This window comes from Python bivittatus, unplaced genomic scaffold (genome assembly GCF_059951505.1).
Source record: "Python bivittatus isolate LINGU-HERP-01145 unplaced genomic scaffold, Pbiv_v1 ctg000160_np1212, whole genome shotgun sequence".
Lineage (NCBI taxonomy): Eukaryota > Metazoa > Chordata > Lepidosauria > Squamata > Pythonidae > Python > Python bivittatus.
The window spans coordinates 4,691,739-4,706,160 of record NW_028277076.1 but is presented as its reverse complement, the minus strand read 5'-3'; the positions used below and the strand labels follow the sequence as shown (position 1 = coordinate 4,706,160).

Here is a 14,422-nt window from a genome sequence, read left to right as displayed (position 1 = left end):
ACTAAGAAGGAATATATGTAAACTCTGGCTTAAGTCTTCTAATTGGTCAATGTTTAGAACAACTCATAGCCCGGTGGGTCTTCCATTTCTTACCTGCTTTTTGAAGCTACGCCTTGTACTGATAAATCACTTGAGATTGTGCTGAAATATCTGTTGTCCAGGAAGAAGGGGATCTGGCGGACTAAAAAAAGCAAAACCTCAGCTAAACTCTTACTATAGTGCATCTGTATGATTTTTGATTTTATAAAAGTCACAAGGAAGATGAAGTGCTTTTTAGGTAGAAAACACTTTACATTGATTTAAATATTTTCTTACATCTTCACATACACGCTTTTCTGCAAGGTATGTTGAGCTAGCTTTCCAAAATGAATATACTTGCTGCTTATAGTGTAACCCCCTCCATCCGTTCTGGGAAAGAAGGGTTTTAATCTTCCCACGTTGGTACCCTGCAAATCCCCAGTGTATAAAATAACACTGGTTTCTGATATTTTAAAGTTATTCTCGAATAATTGTGATGTAATTTTAATACTGCTCTGTGCCAAAATTAACAAATTACACTTAGCTGTTTTTCAGATTGAAGACAATATAGGGATACCTTATTGAGAAAGGACAGTCACTTTGGAATCACAGTCTCATGGGGTAAATTTTCCATATGTGCTACTTTAAGTCACTCAAGGGTCATCTGATGTAAATGCTAGTAAGAAATCCATGTTGTTGGGCAAACATACCTGGTTCTTTGCGAGATCTGACTCTTCATGCACAGAATCTGTGAATCCTGAGGAGTTTAACGATGGAAACAGGGAATCGGTAGAAGTACTGCTAACCAGCTCACCCAAGGCATCGACTTGCCTCTTCAGGCTATGGAGGGTGCCCTCAGTCTGTTGCTTCCCTTTAATTAACACCTCCGCTTGCTTTGACATGCATTGTCGAAGCTGGGCCTGAATGCAGAAGTTCAAGTTAATTATCGGCTAGGAAGATTTGGACTGCTCAGGACAGAGGACCAGCAAGCAGGGCCTCTGCTGCTCACTCTGGGTTAATCCAGAATCGACGTTCTAAATTTAAAGCAAGGGCTTCATTCTCAAAAGATTACCAGTACTCCAATATGTGGAACAGCTCAGAGCAGGTTCAAATTGAGAGCTGTGGTGGATCCCAATTAGTTCCATGTTTATGGGGCAGACTTAACTTCTAGTGCCTTTATATCCTACCCAGTTGACTACTGTCCTTAAGACAGAGATTGAAAATATTTGGCCTTTCCTTTCTAATCCCCATCCTAAGCAAAGGTTTGAAAGCTGGTAGCTGTACAGGTGAGTCATCGCTACCTTGAGACGATCTTCATGGTGCTGCAGTCGTTCCCGCTGTGCTTTTCCACGCCACTGTTCATCCTTGAAAGAGAAAAAAAGAATTTGTGAGGGAGGAGTTCTTCCTCCAGGTGGACATTCATGCTATGTACAGAACAGGGATGGTATCCCATGGGGCCCACTGTTCTGCCTGGTACAACTGCTGCTTAGCATATTTACCGTGATGTGGACTTTAGACAAGTCCAGTTTTTCATCCAAGGACAGCATCCTGGTCTTGTTTTCGGTGAACGGATAGTTTTCCTTCAGGCCTTCCACGTCGCCCCAAGGTCTTGCCTTCGCTTCCAGTTCAGCTTCCCTACTCTCCAATAACTCTGGAGGAGACTGGCTCAGATCCTTCAAACCGTTCCTCATTTTGTCTTTCACTTCCAGCCTAATCAGCTTAACCGTACCTTTCAGCTCTTTCTGCCGTTTCTCCAGCGCCTCCTGATTCTTCATCTAAGCCGTAAGACACAAGAAGCAAAAAGAATGGTCATTCACCACGGGTGTCACAGCATCAAGGATGCTGCATCTCTATGGTCCTGGGTGGACTCTCAGCACCCAAGTGCCAAAAGCCTTGCAGGTGAGTTTATCCAACCAATGCAACTAGCCTGAGATGAACAGCTGAAACAGCTACTAGGAATGCTTCCTTTTAAATTGTCATTACTAATTTATAAATTGGAAGGACAACCCCCAGAGCCCTGACAGGCTTTTCCTCTGCTTTGTTCAAAGATCTCAGAGCCTGTGATATATCTGTGAGCAGACAATGCCATACATGAATTCTAGGCTGTGGGAAGAAGTCCTTTATTTTGTCCAGAACTTGCTGTCAAACAGCTTCACAGGGTGATCCACCAGCATTACCTTGCTCCCTGCTTTTTCTGTGATGCTTCACAAATGGATGGGGAAGTTCATTCTCCCAGCAAGCATGCCAAGGAGGGATAAGCATCTTTCTGGGCAATGGGGAGGCTGTTTGTAGAATCCAGATTGTTACCTGTGATTTGAGCTGCATGTGCTCCTCTTGGATCTGGCCAAGATCCCTCATCAGCCGCTTGGCTCGCTGGTGATTCTCTTGGGCCACTTGTCCCAACAAGGCTATTTCTCGCTGCAAGCTGTAGTTTTCTTGTTTTTGTTCCTAAAATTAAAGCAACTGGTTGAAGAAGCTGAATATTTTTTCATCTCCCTTCGAATTAAAAAATACATTCGGGGGGGGGGAATACTCCATTGTGAACTTTAATGTTTTAGAGCTAGACATCTCCCCCCCAGATGGCCATACCAGTGGGGGCTGATTGGAATTGGTCCAAAACACTGGAGGATACTAGTGTGCCTGGCCCTGCTTCAGATAATCCCATGTTGATGGGTTCCAATGGCTCCATGTTATGAGTCATGAGAGAAGGCTGATTTGTAAAACCAAAAATGACCAGCTGAGGTCCTACCACTGCCATGGCTTCGTTAGGTGGTCTTGAATGAACCATCCTTTCACCTGTAGCCTCCCCAACATAACTGATGCTCCTTACAGAGTTCTGAATAAGAATATCTAAGATCATGTTCTATGATCCCTTCCAAGCATTCATAGAGTTTGGTAGAACTGGGGCCAAGTCAGATGCACCTGATGTTCAAGAAACCCATTTCTTGCCATGTCCCCTCCCTTCCACAATCAAAAATGGAAAAGCAACTGGAGACTGGTGAAGGCAGCCACAGCGCGGTAACATACTTGAAGGGCGCTCTCAAGCTGGTCCCTCTGAGTCTTGATGGTTTCCTTCAGGGTTGCAATCTGTTTCTCCACTTTTAGACGGTCTGCTTGGATCCGATCTTGGAGCAACCTCTCCTCGGCTTTGGAGAGATCGAGTTCCCTTTGGAGGGATGAAACCTCACCCATCTTTTCTTGAAGCTTCTGTTCCTTTTCAGAGAGCTGATGCCCTGGAATCAGAGGGGTTGGTCTTGATTACCAGCCAGCCTTACCAAGCACCTTAGACTTGTGCTCAGTTATGCTTTCCATCTGCTGAAGGACATTCCCAACAGAATTCATGACATCTGAATGCTCCTCTCTCTGCAGAGAGCTCAGAGCATTTGAAAGTGTGCTGTGGAGGAAACATTTTTAGTGGCTAAAGCTCCGACTGAACTGTACAACTAGTTGCCCAGCAAGCTTGGTGTTTGAGTGGAGACTTGAATCTTGATCTCCCTGATTTTTAGCTGCAATACCACGCTGACTCTCTTACAATGGATATACATTTGCTCCCAGCCTTAAATTCAACTTACAGGTTTTGTGGAGTGTTTCTTCAAGGGCTGAAATGTGGGATTCCCCCTTCTGAAGCTTCCGGATCCGTTCTTCCATCTCTTGGACATTGGCAACAGCTTGCGCCAACTGGCCCTGCTGCTCTGCCAGCTCTTGTTCTAGTTGCTGTTTCTGATTCTTCAGTTTCTCTGTGCACTCTGCAAACTTTTTTTCTTCACGCTGGACATCTTCCCTGAGATGTTGAAGGACCTAGATAAAAGCAACCGATCTGGGGTTAACCTGAGGTGATTTTGCATGATCGGATTCATGCATTTTTAAAATCTGGCATATTTTCTTTTAAAATGTCTCTTGGCTGAAAAGAATATTAATCTTCTAAATTCTAAACAACTCGGCTCACAGAGTAGCTATCGTACAGAGATCCTACTGGATCGCTGATCTGAGAACAATTATGGCCTCTCCTTTGTTCATTTTGGATTTTTTCAAAAAAAAAAAGGATTCATCTGGCAGATCAGTCAAACAAAGGGAATGCATTAGATAAGTGTACCTTCTCTTGTTTGGCCTGTTTTAGCTCCTGTTCCTCAAGTTCCCTGCGAAGCTTGTGAAGCTGGTTTTCCTTTTCCCTTTGGGCTTCTTGTGCTTCCTTGCACTTCCTGGAAGATTCATGGATGGCGTCTTTTAGGGCCTTCTGTTCTTGGAGTAGTTCCCCCTTTTCCTTTGCAGTGTCTTTCACATCCTGCCATTCCAGAGTGAATAGTTGAAAGAGAAATATTAAGATGCTAGTTAATGCTGCAGCTCAACCTCTTTGGTGGGGAAATTTCAGAAGCCTACAAAATAGGCCATTGCTACAGACAAACCTGGGTCCACCTCACAGGAGAAGAATTGCAAAAATTACTTTCTTTCCCCTCTTTACTTTCCAGTGGAAAACCATGGCTCCGTTTAGCAGTTTGCAGCCCGATTCTGGCTCAGCTATTACATCTTACTATTACATTATTACTACTACGTATTACCCTGACTTTACACTGGGGAAAAATGTAGTTCCTGGCTGCGATACATTTCCCCATCCTTGTCACAGAACAGTAAATCTAAATAAAGCTCACCTGTTCCAACAGCTGAAGATGGTGCCTGGAATCATTCAGTTCAGTCTTCAAACCATTCAGTTCCTCCTTTTTTCCTAAAGAAAGTACATTTTGCAATATTTTGAGGAAAAGGCCAGTCACCAGGAAAAATAGAAAGGTATGGGAGAAGATTGGACAAAAAGAGAATAATCATAATCTGGATGACGTTACGTCCCATACAAGACACTGATCGATATGCAAAATAACGGCAATAAAGAGATTTGGAAATGTTTCCCATACCATGGAAATGCTTCTGTAACTCAGCAGTATCCTGATTCAGAGCTATTTTCTGTTTATGCAGTTGGTCAATTTCAAGCTGCAATTTTTGGATATCCAAGATCAACTTCTCAGTGCTGGCAAGAATAGCTTTATTGTTATCTTCTGTAGAGGCTAATGTTCTGCCAAAAGAGAAAGTCGCACATTCACTTTACAGAATTAAAGCAGAGAGAGGTGCAGCTTGGTGGATTGTTAATCAGTCTGTTTCATCTCAAAGAAGTTGATTGAAGTTAACATATTGTTCATGAGGGATGGTGTGGGAAGATGGATACTATATTATTGTTGTTGTTCGTTGTTGTTACTTCTAACAGTCTATTCTCCTCTACCTATCAAGATTTCTCAAATGAGTCACTTTTAGGTTGACAGTATCAGGAAAGTGACAGTGTTTTACAGAAAATCATCCTGACCCTCCCCCTATCCTTGGGCCCAAAGGAGGTATTTCAAGTTCCTAGGATGAGCTTGGGGTCCCTACAGGAACACCCTGGGATGGCACAGTGCAATCTGGTAATTATCCATCTCATATTAAAGCAAAATGAGTGGTTCCATGGTTCCTCCAATGCCTTGTACAAAGTAGAATTAAGAAACAGGCACATTAAGCTAAGAATTTATAAGTAAGATCCTATAAAAAGGACTTCTTTCACACCTTTTGGATTTTTTTTTTTTTTTTTTTGGCTAAGATCAGCCATTTCAGAAAACACTTCTCTCCAAATTACCATCTTCACCTTTTGGTTTGGGTGAATTTCTCCTCTAGACTTTCACAGTTTGCTTCCAGCTGTCGCTTCTCATCATTCAGGGCCTTGATACGGTTTCGCAGAAGGTGGAGCTGAGAGGTCAGCCGCTCAACTTCCTGCTGAGCCTCCCTGAGAAGCTGCCTCTGGTGTTCAGCTTCCCCTCGGTGCCGTTGGGAGGCTTGCTGGAGATTCTCCAATTCCAGCTTCTCCTGGGAATTAAAACATCTGTATGATACAGCTGCCCAAAATTTAACTTCCCCATCCATTTGGAAAATATTCACCTAAATGCATCCTCATTGCTGCATAATAGGGCTGCAAGGACAAGCTTGTTCTTTTTTTAATTTACTTAATTTATATGCCATCCATTCCCAAAGGCTCTGGGTGGCTTATAATCAAAATCTCCATAAAATAAGAACCCCCGCCTCACCAAAATAAGGAATACACCGCCCAAATATAAACAAAAATTTGAACATCATTAAAAATTATAAACTGGAAAATATAAAGTCAGGCTTTTTGGAAACCCATAATTCTTGAGAGCTCCGCAAAGAGTATGTTTATGGATGGCTGGGGATGATCTTTAGAAGCACACTGATTTGTTTTTATAGATACAGCACATTTCACACATTTCCTGTGAAAGCCGTGTTATTCTTTTAGAGGTGAGACACTTCAGGAGCAATGTGCCATGTTTTAGATTTAGGAAAATTAGGTATTGCTTTGAGCCAATGCAGTAACTGCAAACATCAGAGCTGTTTCAAGTACTATGCATAATTAAACCTGGGTTTTGGCTTTAGTAGTCAGTCAATTCAAGTCCCTCAGTAAGAGTCCTGTAGGTTTTTTTCTTATTTTTTGTGGTATGCTTCTTGAATGACATTATGATGTCATGTACGTGTACATTATGATGTTAGTATGGGTTATCGTAGGTACAAGTGAGATAAGTGACAGGCTAGAACTGATAACTTCTAGGGTACCTGCACAATGTGACATTAGCCAGTGTACCTGCAAGCACCTGAAGGCAGAGCTCCTTAAGCGGAACCCTAACTGCAAAGTGTGGCCTCTCTTACCTCCAGAACCAACATTTCCGTTTTTTCTAATTCGTTTGTCTTTTGGCTATGCTGGAATTTCAGGCCTTCAAGCTCCTCCTTTTCCAGATGTGCTGTTTCCAGCAACTGCTTCAGTTCTAGTGATTGACAAGGGACAGAAAAAGGGCATATAAGCCAATTTACTCAGTCAAGCCAAAATGAACCATCCAGGAAATTCAGCCCATGCCGCCTCCGGTTTAAACAATTAAGGACCTCGAGTGTCAACACGTGGGGAAAAAGTCCTACTTGAAGCTCTGGAGAAGAGCAGAACTATTTCCCTCAACCCAGTCCCCTCCAGATATGTGGGTCCCGTTGCTGGGAGCGATAGGGGCTGTAGTCTATCTAGAAGTACCAGCTTAGGAAAGACTGGTGTAAAACACCTGAGGGAAGGACCAACAGATCAAGTCAACATATTTTATTCCTTCCTTCCTTCTATTTATATGCCACCATATTTTAATCGAGACTCCCAGCAGTGAAAAAAAATAGTACAGGGAGTTTACTATGACTTTTTCTGTGAATTTTCATGCCCTGCAAAATCACTTTCTGTCGGGAGCGTAGCATACCTTGTGCTACATCTGGCTGGATGTAGCATAAGTGTGTGTGATCTAATCCACTGATACTTTTTAAGACCATGATCTATATTAGCCTCCAATACCTAGCCAGCGTAGCCAAGATAAGGATCAGTGTTGGATTCCTGACCAAAAAAAAAAAAAAATCTGAACTGCGTGTAATTTGCTAGAAATTGCTAAAAAAGGACTGGAATTGCTCATCCCATTTCCTGGCAGTGAACATGCAAGAAAATGTTGTGCTAAAAATTATTTCCTAGCACGAAGTGGTCTTAGTAATGCTGTTCAAAATGCAGTTTTTATTCTACCCCCATTCAAGAATATAATAAGCAGGGATACATCCAGCTGTTGAAGTTGCTTATGTTTGGGTCTCCCTTTGTTTATCACAGCTGTTTCCAACAATCAGGTCACTTATTTCTTTCCTGTTTTGTGATCGTATTGATAGGTATATACAAAGCTACAGATGTGGCAACAGTGTTTAAACCAAACCTGTCTTATGCTTTTTTATCAGCCCCAGGATATCCTGTAGCTTTTTTTCTTCTTTTCGGATATTCTGCATTATGAGAGAAAGCTGGGATCTTTTCTCACTTAGCTGGGCATTAAGTTCTCCCTTCTGAACACTCAGGTCTTCTAGAAAAGTCTTCATTTCCTAGGAAAAGAATGAACAAAGAGTTAAAAGGTTTACTGCAAATTGTGCAAACATGCAGCTCAATTCAGATCTGGTCCTGGCACAGTTTAGGTCAAGAGCAACAAGCATATCTGACTGTACCTTTCCTGTCTGAACGAGGAATGCTGAATTAAAACATTCTCAAAATATGAGCATATTAAAACAATGGAATAGTCCGAACTACAAATCCTGATAGACACTTTCTGAATAAACCCCCCAAACAATTGCAAAGCAAGCATCTAAAAAAACTGTAATGTGATTGGGAAAACCTTTATTAGTTGCTGTTTTTCAGCCACTTCAGCCTCTCCGTTTGCGAGAGCCTCTGCAAAGTCGGTGTTTTTCTCAGCAATGCTGTCTTGGAGGAGGCGTAGCTCGTTCCTTTTTTGATCGAGCAATCTGTCCAAAATATGCAACTCTTGCTGTTGAACAGCAGTCTGCAAAAATGAGAAGTAGTTCAAGATGGGAGAACCACCGAAGTCTCTACTGATCACATTTCAGGACTGCCCAAGGTCTGTCATTTATTTTCTACCTGTCCTGGGTGGCAAGATGGCTAAACACATTCTGTGGGTGCACGGGAGCTCCCTGACATGCATGACTTTCAAAAACTGAACCAGTTTATTGGCTGAGCTGCTGGGGTGGCTCTTTATAAATTTAAATAGTAGCGATAGTTGCACTAATATTACTAGAATCGGTGGATAATAAAAAACCTCTGGTCATTAACACAGCCTTTTCCAGTCCCGGTGTAGTTTTCTATATGGCTGCATCCAAGCGGTAGCTCAGAACACTCCAGAAAATGTGGATCAGGAAGGATTCTACTCACCTGATCCTTTAATCTCTCTAGATCATGCTTTTTGCTCAGAAGAATGTTCTCTGCTTCTTTAAGAATCTGAAGGTGGTTATCTTCATTTCCTTCTGCCACTTGGATATCTCTTTGCAGCTTCTGAAGGCTGGAAAAGAATTAAATTGGAACTTCTGAAGGAGGAAGAAATGTTTAAACACATGGTGGCCCAGCTGCTGTTCAGTGAAACTGCTAAGCAAACCAGCACATTTGCCAACCTGGAGTTGTCACTGGTTCAACTCAACTTGGAGGACTACCCACTCACAGTATTATAGATGCCCGTGGCATCCTAAAGGGAACTTTCAATGATGCCAATAGCACACTGGAAACTACTGAGAGAAGTAAAAAAAGAGAGGGTGGAAAAATGTGGCAGAGGTCTGATGTGCGTCAGACGCACCAGTCTAGGATACCTTTCAGTCAATATTTCTATCTTCTGGCTCAAGATCTGAAATTCAGAATCTTTTGCTGATACGATTTGGTTGATTTCTTTCAGAATTCCTTCTTGTTCCATCTTGTGCTGTTCCAAATCCTGGGCATCTGCTTGAAGCAACCTGAAAGGCAGTCATCAAAAATTGCTTGCTTGCTTGCGAAAATAGATTCTTTCAGGGCTTTTATTTTTTAAATCATGACCTAAATTTGAACCCTAGGTCACATAGTCAAATTCCAGAATCCATGTGTCTAACAGAAACACACACACAAAACCAAGTAACTTTTGAGCTTCTATTATAACTTCTTCCACAACCTCAGATGGAGCACATCTGTCTTCCAGTTTGGCTATCAGTCCCCTGGAATGCTCTACCTCTTTGTTCTAGTCCCACTAGTATTTCTACTTAGCAGATTCAGGAAAGAGGCGGTGATTAGGTCACACAGATGAGCAGAAGAGAAAAATGTTCATCCTCTCTTGTTCGCTTTCCTGAGTAGACCTTATTTTGATCTCACTGTGGACGTGGGTTTGATCAACAGTTCGGATCATGTCTTTTTATTCTCCTTTTCATATTCTTTTACCCTTCTTTGTACTTCTGCAAGCAAATAGTTGGTAACCCAAGGGATACCTTTACATTCCCACCCTTGAGTACAGCTCATGGAGAGGTTTACAGTAAAATGCCTAAACCTGCGATGAAATCAATACTGTAGTAAAATAATAATGACAGCAAGAAAGCATGGAGAAGGGCAGCCTAATTATCAGGACAATTAAATTGGTTACAGATTAAGAAAGCTAGGTGTGCATAACACACAGGCCGCCTGCCACACCATTGCCTCTCCCAGACCAACTGTTACACCCTGCAAAAGCAAACAAGGCTATCAGTTAATCCAGAAACCAAGAACTCTTTACAACCACTCTGTTCCCAGTCTCCTGAGCCACAACATAACCCTGTTTCGCTGGGCTGAAGAATGTGACCTTCAAGTCACTTGAATTCACCTGAACTGCTGATCTGCTTTCACAAGCCTTACAGCCATCTCCTGAGTCCGTCGTTCAAGTTCCTCAGCTTCTTTCTCAGTCCGAGACAAATGTTGCTTAGCGCTGTTGTATTTCTGAATAGTGTCTTTGGTCTGGGGGGGGGGGGGAATGAGATTTAGTCATCACCCAATCTATGACTAGTCAAATTAGAACAATTCTATTACAGTGGAACCTCGGTTTACGAACTTAATTCGTTCTATGACTCTAATCGCACCCCGAATTGGTCGCAACCCGAAGCAAATTTCCCCATAAGGTTCAATGTAATTACCGTTAATCCGTTCTGGCGTGGAGGACAGGGAGCGGCTATTGCTTGGAGGGAGACTCCCCCTCCCTACGACCACGTGTCAGGGGTGGAAAATAGCTGCGGACCACGTGTCAGGGGTGGAAAAATGGCCGCGGACCACGTGTCAGGGGCGGAAAAATGGCTGCGGACCACATGCCGGGCGGAAAATGGCCGCGGACCACGTGTCAGGGGCGGAAAAATGGCCGTGGACCGTGTCATGGGAGGGAAAATGGCCGTGTATCCTGTTTGTACCCCGAGGCGGAGTTCACAAACCGAGGTAAATTTTTGCGGCCGGAGCTGGTGGTAACCCGAAAAGTTCGTTAACAGAGGCGTTTGTAACCTGAGGTACCACTGTACTTATCACTTGGATGAGCTAAGAAGGAATAGGGCAAACAACAGAGTGAAGTCACTAACTGGTATTTTGGATCACAGATATTTTTTAATCGACATCTTTAAAGATATCCTCAGGCTTCATTTCCAAATAGAGTGGTTGGAAATACCTGGAAGTATGCTTTGTAGATGACTCGGACATCAGCGCTGGGCCCTTAACCACATTTAACTGAAATACATGAGTCTGTTTGTATGTTTCCACCCAAACTGCTAATCATGGAAATAACTTTTAGAAAAGGGTCTAGCTGCATTCAGAAAATCATGTATCTGGCCCCAAGCCCTGTTCTAACAGCTGCAAATGCCACTGCAGAATCAGGAAACTCAGATGAACTGGCACGACACTGGCAGTCACGCCAAATTCCCTCTTTTCCTGATAAGGGTGTGCATCAAACAGAAGAAAGCTACTGTGGCATTAGGATCAGCTCCAGAATTCGGCAGGTGACATGCTGGAAATCTATTAAAAGTAAAGAGGACTAAAGTAGACTCTGCATTAATATATTCTGAGTGCTGAGGGAATGAAATAAAAATTGGGAGTAAAAATTCCACTTTTAGGCTGCTAAATGCAGACAGGGTCCTATCTTTTTAATTAATGGGCAAACGGAATAATTTTTGTGAGAAATGTTTTTCCCATGATAGTAGAGAGAAGCTGTCTTGTCAAAATTCTCTTTACTATGCCAATTATCAAATCCCTGGGAACCCTGCCCCCCTGTGAATCAGGCAGCTCAGCGTAACTAAAGCCTGGCAGGCTGGTGGCGCTAATATATCTTGTAACTCTTATGTACCTTTTCATTTTTTAAAAAAATTACCTTTCCTCGAGTATTTTCAAGCTCATGTTCAGCTTCAGCAAGAAGACTGTCTGCCTCTCTGAGTTCTGCCCGTCGCTTCAGAAGCGTCTTTTCTATGCATTCAATTTCATCCATGATATTTTCATGGCACTGGATAGATTTCTCTAATTCCAGCTCTGCAGTAAGGTTACCCCCACGCCCCTCGATAAAGTCTCTAAAGCAGAGAGAAAGAAATGAATGGAGACAGGTATCCAGAAATATTACAGTTCTCTGTCATGCTCAAATTATGGAGCAAAACTGAAGAGGTTACTCCCTTCCTTACTCTCAACCTTAGCTAAATTGTTCCCATCTCCTTAAATAGCAGTTCTAATGATAAGCAATCAAGAGTTCTGCAAGGAAGGGCAAAAAATATTCTTTTTAAAAAGAAATAACATCATGAGATGAATAAAGTTACCCAGACAAGAAAAAAATGGCTCACTTTACAGATCACAAAAGCTTCACAGGAAAAACTTCCTAAACAGCATCTCCTAGTTCTTGCTTAATGGAGTAAAAGGGGCCATAACATGTAACCCAGAGGAAAACCTCAGGATAGGTTTTGTTAAAGATCTGCTGTAGAGCCTGCTCACTTGCGTTGATTTCTCTTCTGCGCTATCCGCCGCAGCTCTGCTACTTGGTCTTCCAGCTCTTCTCTTTCCCTCAGCAAGTCCTGTATGCCCTGGTTCAATTCTTCCATCTCTTTATTATGTTCACGAGGACACGCTCTCGGGGACCCATCTTTGTGTCGCTGAGACTTTAATGTCTCTATGCTGTCTTCTAGCCTCAAGATATCGTTTTCCTGCAAAAGATGGATACCAAGTGTGTAACCAGAGTCTCTCTTCCTCTGTATCATGATCCAATTGTGAACGGGGCTCAAAGTCTCAAGGCATTTGTCATGTATACTAAGGTCACTATCCTTATCATATGGTCATTTGGTAGCCTAGTACGAATCGTTTCCAGATTACCGATGGAGAGACCAAAGCTGAGAAAAAGATTGTTAGACTATGTTGATGGCTCCCATCTCTCAGCCACACCATAAATCCAGGGATAACAAGTTTCGTTTCAAACCAGGTTATCTAATGAGCTGAGCCTCTTACCAAGTTACGATGGTCAGGGATGTTGCAGTGAAGGATTCCCAGGGGAACAAATGGCACCGAACAGTTAGCAGGAAGAGGAGCGTAATGCAGCTGAACTCCAGCAGGAGGTGAGCCATAGATAACTGTTGTGGGAGCAAGTGGGCCTCCGCTGGCTTGTACTGAGGGAGGCGGTGGGCCATACAGCACTGTCCCCTGAGGCACTGGCGTACCATCTGGTAGCAGGGTATAAATGATGGATCCAGGAGGCAGAACATACGGAGAAGCACTGGGCAGCTGTGCTTCACCCTCGCCTCGGTGCCCTTCATGGTGAGAGACAGTGAACACAATCCCAGTTAAACAGTGAAGGACGCCAATGAGAAATTTTTGTAGACGCAAACGATAAAAGAAGTGCACTCTCAGAAAAAGAAAATTACTTCTGAACTGATTGTTACAGAAGGCTGAGGCCAGCATGGCAGGTATTGTTACTTGGTTTTGATCTGCCTGATTTTACTGCAACGTAAGGCAGGGCGTTTGTCACTTTGAAAGCTTTTGGGGTTTAGGGTACTAGCTATGAATAAAATACCATGCGTATTCCCTTCACAAGCAGTCAAGAAGCTATTAGGCTGCACGTTGGCACACTCATGCCAGTCCCTGCCTTCAACTAGTTCCCAGTAACATACATAGCAGGGAGAAATTCTGAAATGCTCGCTCCCCTCTTGGTAGCAACGGGAGATGCTACTATGCCTGGGCAAATGATCTGCCAGCCTTCTTGCAGTGACCTGCAAAGTAAGACCCTGGATAGTTAGCTGAACTGACTTACTGCTAGAGGGAGGTTCCTGCAGGCCAGTTTGGACTGAGCTGTGCACGTAGCACTCCCTTGAAACAGGGTGATGTTCTTTCTTGCTTTCAGTGAGCCTCCTGTCCTGTTTTATGACGGGGGTCGACATGGGACACTGTAAGATAACGCCTGAATCTTTGGTGCTCTGAGATGCAGGAGTAGATGCCTTTGAAACCAAAGATAAACAACAACAAACAACCAATTGAGTGGAGACAAATATTCCACAGGGGGAAGTTCCCCAGTATAATAAGAGCGTTCCAGGCAAAAATGAGGGAATAAAAGCTATTATTTCAGATCCAGAGAAGAATGGCCTACAATAGACAGAAAGACATTACATTATACAACTCCGAACACTTCTATCAAAATATGGCAACAGATGCCTGTTTTACTATGCTATAAAAGCTGATTTACGCACTGCAAATATGCAAACATCTGTATGCACAAGGGATAAAGAAAGGAAAGAAGGGGCTACAATCATTTTGTTATGGAAATTCTCCAAGTTATGGCAATTCACAAAGCTGTCTATAGAGACTGTGGTTTTCTTTCTCTTTGCAGACTGTGTCTTTTCTCCATATGGATATAACCAGGCTGCAGGGAAAATCTGTGAGGACAGCACCATCTCTTGAAGAGGAATGGTGGAAAATAGAAACCGGCTGGGCGTAGAGTAGTTTGGGCTTCTGCTCAGGGAAACTGACTCTCTTATTCTTATTCTCTTA

At 42.9% G+C, this 14,422-nt stretch overlaps 1 protein-coding gene across 3 annotated transcripts in view; it reads right to left on the bottom strand.

The window, feature by feature from the left end:
• Positions 1 to 93: 93 nt before the first annotated feature.
• The window catches only part of CNTRL (centriolin), a 34,476-nt gene continuing 20,147 nt past the window's right edge, over positions 94 to 14,422 (bottom strand). For all 3 annotated transcript variants that reach the window (XM_088146973.1, XM_015889510.3, XM_088146974.1), the window contains 21 exons: positions 13,689 to 13,872; positions 12,890 to 13,188; positions 12,383 to 12,591; positions 11,778 to 11,970; positions 10,260 to 10,390; positions 9,250 to 9,390; positions 8,822 to 8,948; positions 8,271 to 8,435; positions 7,824 to 7,983; positions 6,751 to 6,866; positions 5,681 to 5,898; positions 4,923 to 5,080; positions 4,665 to 4,738; positions 4,112 to 4,300; positions 3,591 to 3,816; positions 3,046 to 3,251; positions 2,326 to 2,466; positions 1,518 to 1,793; positions 1,320 to 1,382; positions 729 to 938; positions 94 to 181 (listed from right to left, as the gene is read on the bottom strand). In XM_088146973.1, the coding sequence (XP_088003099.1) occupies positions 107 to 181; positions 729 to 938; positions 1,320 to 1,382; positions 1,518 to 1,793; positions 2,326 to 2,466; positions 3,046 to 3,251; positions 3,591 to 3,816; positions 4,112 to 4,300; positions 4,665 to 4,738; positions 4,923 to 5,080; positions 5,681 to 5,898; positions 6,751 to 6,866; positions 7,824 to 7,983; positions 8,271 to 8,435; positions 8,822 to 8,948; positions 9,250 to 9,390; positions 10,260 to 10,390; positions 11,778 to 11,970; positions 12,383 to 12,591; positions 12,890 to 13,188; positions 13,689 to 13,872 (3,561 nt within the window). In that variant the 3' untranslated portion in view covers positions 94 to 106. The remainder of the gene's footprint in view (positions 182 to 728; positions 939 to 1,319; positions 1,383 to 1,517; positions 1,794 to 2,325; positions 2,467 to 3,045; positions 3,252 to 3,590; positions 3,817 to 4,111; positions 4,301 to 4,664; positions 4,739 to 4,922; positions 5,081 to 5,680; positions 5,899 to 6,750; positions 6,867 to 7,823; positions 7,984 to 8,270; positions 8,436 to 8,821; positions 8,949 to 9,249; positions 9,391 to 10,259; positions 10,391 to 11,777; positions 11,971 to 12,382; positions 12,592 to 12,889; positions 13,189 to 13,688; positions 13,873 to 14,422) is intronic.